This window comes from Bos grunniens, chromosome 15, assembly GCF_055505025.1.
Source record: "Bos grunniens cultivar Pamir isolate PY7600 chromosome 15, Bosgru_T2T1.0, whole genome shotgun sequence".
In the NCBI taxonomy this organism is placed as follows: domain Eukaryota; kingdom Metazoa; phylum Chordata; class Mammalia; order Artiodactyla; family Bovidae; genus Bos; species Bos grunniens.
The window spans coordinates 47,827,700-47,833,616 of NC_141179.1; the positions used below are offsets into that span (position 1 = coordinate 47,827,700).

At 39.3% G+C, this 5,917-nt stretch overlaps 1 protein-coding gene across 1 annotated transcript; it reads right to left on the reverse strand.

Moving 5' to 3' along the window:
* Positions 1-3,792: 3,792 nt before the first annotated feature.
* Positions 3,793-4,782, reverse strand: LOC147357917 (olfactory receptor 56A3-like). The gene has a single exon (XM_086341982.1). It carries the CDS (start codon positions 4,780-4,782, stop codon positions 3,835-3,837), a length of 948 nt encoding a protein of 315 aa, XP_086198108.1. The 3' UTR covers positions 3,793-3,834.
* Between the last annotated feature and the right edge of the window lie 1,135 nt (positions 4,783-5,917).

Below are 5,917 nucleotides of genomic sequence, written 5' to 3' on the forward strand. Positions count from 1 at the left end.
TTAGAAGTTGTTGGAAAAAATATTTATAAGCTTAAGACAGGTCAGTATTTCTTAATTAGGACAAAATGAGTATGCCTCAAAGGACTTAATAATGATGTTCTATTTCATCAAAATGTAAAATAACTTCTCTTTAAAAAATGAAAATGGAAAAATGAGAATGCAAGCAAGACGCAGATTGTGAGAAGTTTTCATGATGCATATTTCTGCAAAGTACTGTTTTCTAGAATATATAATGCTATCACTTAACTATAAAATAAGTAACTCAGTTATAAAAATAAAAGAATGAATAATTTTTTTCAAAAAGAGCCATTTAAATGGCCAATTGAAGCAATGCAAATTAAAATTATAATGAGTTGCCACTGCACAGCTATAAGAATGGCTGACATTTAAAAAGATGACACCAAGTGTTGGCATGGATGTGGAGGAAGAAAGAACTGGAATTCTTACTGCTGGAAGGAAAGTAAAATAGGGTAAGCACTGTTCAAACCGTGATATTCTGCTAGAAATTTAAGCATACCCATACTCTACAATCTTGCAATCTACTTCTAACATTTACCAAGGAAAATTTACAACATATATTCACACAAACTCTTGACCTGCTTGTTTATAACAGTTTCATTCATAAAAGATAAAAACTTACATTATATTTATGTTAGATGGCTCTTATACCTATATTTTTAAGACCTTTACATTGGTATCCAGTTATACAATTTTATGCAGTTTTAAGCCAAGACAATTTTTTTATATTGAAATCTTTAAGTGAATAAGCTTTTTGGGAGACTCTTCAAGTAATAAAGAAAACCGTTATTTATGGTGTGAACCAAGAAATCTGAATAGATTGCTTTTTACTTTTGAGAAGTGCATTTTCTCAATAAAATATTAATATACACTTTTACTTATTTCTCTTTATGTGAGTACATGCTTATTTTTCAAATAGTAGTTCATAGTGTTATACAGGAATAGAGAAATCAAATAGTAATATATTTATTCTTTTTCACCGTGAGTGGAAGAAGAAAAAGAAATGGATAGATCTTTGCAGGATGAAAGCTTAAGTAAGGCAAGAGATGTGTTCCAGATGCTTTCAGTAAAGACTGAAAGAACCAGACGTTGAGAATAGTACTGAACTTTTGGTAGATTTTTCCTTTCTCAGTGAAAATAACACACTTGCATGTTGCCACTGAGGCACAGATCTTATGTGTAGAAGGGATCTTCTACACAAATTGTTCACTATTTTCAGGTAACAGAGGAACATGAAACAATAACACCAACTCACTTGTTTTCAGGAAACTAATTTGTATGTGTGTGTGGTTGTGCAAGGCTTGCAACTCATACCTTCTAACTCCACCTGGTGCTTTCCTATGTTTCTCAGCATCTTAGTGCCCATAGAGACACATTGTTTAATTCCTCAACTTTTTCATATGAGAATAATATATTTTTGAAATTATCATTGAAAGGTTGATGAGCCCTGAACAAGAACCAGGATTCTTGGCCTCTGGAGGAGAGAAATTCCACCCGGGGCCATGACGAGGCTTGATTGTTTAGAGCTTTTGTGTAGTAAACTTTTATTAAAGTATAAAAGAGACAGAGAAAGCTTCTGACATAGACATCAGAAGGGGGCAGAAAGAGTGCCCCCTTACTAGTTTATAGCAAGAAGTTATACACCTATTAGCAAGCTGCTAATTAGAGAAAGGGAATGTCTCAAAATGGGAGAGTTTCACTAGGCCCCTCACCCACAACATGCATTTTGGGGTAGCATTGGCATAAGGTGAGTCATCCCAGGCCGTAAAACAATTGACATGAATCTTGAAGAAAGGCAGGTTTCCAAGCAAATACAAGTTTCTTTAACACAGCTTAAGAGAACATTTCCATGAGTAAAACATACTGGTTTGTTGAGCCATTATCAGCCCTCAGTCTTCGGTGGAACCGACTTGAAGAAAGGCAGATTCTAAAGTAAATACACAGTTCATTAAAATAGTTTAAGAAAAACATTTACATAAGAAAAACACATTGGTTAACTCAAGGTTTGAGAAAAGTTCAGTTCAGGCAGAACCAGATGTCATGGTAACACAGAGTTTTAAAAGAAACCTCCTTTTTATTTTGTATAGAGAAGAAAAAAAAATGTGACTTTTGTAGTTTGTTTCCTCCTGCCTCTTAAGAGAGAGGGAAAAAAGTCTGACATTTGCAGTCTATTTCCTCCACTTGGGGACCCCAGCCTTCCTGCCTGTTACCCTCTCATTATTTATATTCTTCTTAATCCAACTTTTGGAAAAGACAATAGCAACCCACTCCAGTATTCTTGCCTGGAGAATCCCATGGGCAGAGGAGCCTGGTGGCCTTCAGTCCATGGGGTTGCAAAGAGTTGGACATGACTGGATGACTAACACACACACTTTCTAAACCAACTTTGGGCTCCTGAAAGCAGTGGTGGCAGTGGTTTAGTGGCTCAGTTGTGTCCAACTCTTGCAACCCCAAGGACTGCAGCCTGCCAGGCTCCTCTGTCCATGGGATTTCCCAGGCAAGAATACTGGGGTGGGTTGCCATTTCCTTCTCCAGGCAATCTTCCTGACCCAGAGATTGAACCTACATCTCCTTCTTTGCAGGCAGTTTCTTTACTGACTGAGCCACCAGGGAAGCCTGAAAGCAATTCGAGCGTTCTATTTACTTTTGTACTTTAATAGCTAATGGAATCTGCAGAACCCAAGTGTACTTAGAAACTAAAATTAACAAGAAATAACGTTCATATAGTCTATTGTATATTTGAGGATTGTTACTGAATTGTATATTACGTTGCTTAAATTCTTTAACTCATTAGCATACCATGTGTTTGCATATCATTCACCATGGAACCCTGGATCCAAAAGATATGTGTCCAATGCACAGACACTTTGGGTCATACATTCGATAGTCCCTTAAATCTACTAAAGCTTTATGATACTTGTTACACACATGAGCATTCAGGGAAAAAACCTGCCTTTTTCTAATGCACATGGATAGAGAAAAGAAGTGAAGAGAAGAAAAGAGAGACAGAGAGACAGTGAGTTGGATAATGCCTGTGATATCATTGAAAGTTTAGAGAAAAAGACAATTACAGAATATTAGCAACTTTCCAGCATTCAGAATTGAAGTTTCAATTCCTGTAATCTTTGGGCTTCCCTGGTGGCTCAGTTAGTAAAGTATCTGCCTGAAATTCAGGAGAAGCAGTTTCAATCTGTGGGTGGGAGGATTGCCCTAAAGAAGGGAGTGGCAACCCACTCTAAGAGATTCTTGCCTGGAGAATCCCATGGACAGAGGAGGCTGGTGGGCTACAGTCCATAGTGTCACAAAGAGTCAGACACGACTGTGTGACTGACACTACTACCACTGTCTTAGTCTCCAATATACTCCCTTCAGTGGAAATAAGAATAAGAACACATTACAAATTACACAACACAGCCCACCAAATAGACACAGTTGTATCCCCAAGATAAGAAGTGTATGATATATTAACAGTTGTCTGTTCAGGAACATAAATCTCTCACTTTAAAACTTGCATAAGGAATCTTAGTATTTTGGACAAAATAGGATAAGAAGTGTGGGAAAAGGAGACAAATGGGTCAAGGAGACTCCTTTTTTTTTTCTTTTTAATTTTTTTAAAGGAAATTCCTTTTGAAGTGTGAGAGAAAGAGGAACTCTAAATAAAACTGAAGCTTTATTAAAGGGAACACAAAAACAGTTTACACAGTTTGAGATTAAAATTCATCAATGTTGAACTTCAGTCCACTCATTGATTCAATTATTGAGTAATCCATTCAAATACCATCCGATTTTAGGAAAGAAGAGATCCAGTTGTTCTTGTCACCATCCTTTCTTCAGTAACTTCTGGATTACTTGCTTGATCTCCTGGGTTCGCACCCCATAGACAATGGGGTTGAGGGCTGCGGGGATGACATGGTGGAGGACATTGAGCAAGACAGGCACATCAGAGGACATTTTCTTTTCTACCACAAGCGTGAAGACAAAAACCAGAAGGATGGTGCTGAAGAAGAGGATCAGGATGAAGTGGGAGCCACATGTGCTTAGGGCCTTGGCCACAGCTCCCTGTGCCTTGAGTCTCAGCACAGCCCTCAGTATGAAGGTGTAGGAGAGGAAAATGAGGAGGAGGTCAGATCCCAGCAGAGTCCAGCCTCCAGCAAATTGGTAGAGACGATTGATGGTAATATCATTACAGGAGAGCCTGGAGACAGACATATTGGCACAGATGCAGTTCTCAATGACGTTTCTCCCACAGTAATGCAGACGTCCTGAGAGAATGGGGATGGGCAGTGTCAAAAAGACACTTCTGGACAAAATGAAAATGGCTGCCTTGGTTATAAATTGGTTAGTGATGATGGATGGGTACCTCAATGGATGGCAGATGGCCACATAGCGGTCGTAGGCCATGACCATGAATGTGCAGGACTCCATGGCAAAGAAACTATTCATGATGAACATCTGAAAGAAGCAGGCAAAGAAGCTGATGGACCTGAGGTCAAACCAAAAGATGGCCAGGACCTTGGGGATGACAGTGAGACAGACCACTGTGTCCAGTGAGGAGAGCAGGCTGAGCAGGTAGTACATGGGCTCATGCAGAGAGGTCTCCAGCCAGATGGTGATCAGGAGGGTGATGTTGGCACCAAGGGCCAGGAGCAAGAGGAAGCTAAGGGGCAGGGACAGCCAGTGCTGCCAGCTGGGGGACCTGACAAAACAGTTCAGAAGGAAGTCTGAAAACTCAGTGGAGATGCTGCCATTTTGGTGTGCCGTCATATTTTGTCATATAGTTCTGCAGCTTCCTTTTGGTGAGCTATAATTTTAGGATAAAATTAGTTACTAATTCAAGATATATTGCGACAGAAGAAATTGCTTTATTTAAGGGACTTGTGGATCCTGGCAATTTATCCAAGCCTAATGAATTTACATGTGCATCTTTTGTGCCCTGCTGGGAAGAGTCACATTACTTTAACCAATACAGAAGAATGAGATGATATGATTTCTTTGTAAATGTTTGATTTGTTCAGTGTTTAATTTTTAATTTTTATTGGGGTATAGTTGTTTCACACTATTGTGTTAGTTTCTACTGTACAAGAGAATTAATCATCCCTATGTAAACATGTACGCCCTCCATTTTGAGCCCTCCTTCGACTCTACCCACCCATACCACTCTTCCAAATCATTACAGAGCACTGTGCTGAGATCCCTGTGCGATATTGTGGGTTCCCACTAGCTATCTATTTCACACATGTTAGGGTATGTCAGTCCCAAATTACCAATTCCTCTCCCCCACACCACTCTTATTTCAAAGTCTGTTCTCTACATCTTGTCTCTATTCCCGTCCTGGAAATGGTTCATCTGTACCGTTTTCCCATATTCCATGTGTATGAATTAATATATGATATTGATTTTTCACTTTCTGACTTGCTTCATTCTTCTAAAAACTATTTTCTTTATTTCTTTTTGACTGTGCTGGTTCTTGTTGCTGCATGGGCTTTTCTCTAGTTGCAGCCAGCAGGGACCACTCTCGTTGCGGGGCATGGGTTTCTCATTGTGGTGGCTTCTCTTATCGAGGAGCACGGGCTCTAGGGAACGTCAGCTTCAGTAGTAGTGGCATGTGGTCTCAGTAGTTGTGGTTCCTGAGCTCTAGAGCACAAACTGAGTAGCTGTGGCACACAGGCTCAGTTGTTCCATGGCATGTAGGATCTTCCTGAATCAAGGATCAAGCCCACGTCTCCTGCATTGGCAGGCAGATTCTTTACCACTAAGCTACCAGGGAAACCCCTTTGCTCTCTATTTTTAACAGAATTGCTAAATTTTTACAGAAACTAAAGAGAAGGGGAAAATTACTTAGAAAGCTACTTTATAACAAGTATTTAAATTTGCATTCATATTTCTTCTTCATTACTTA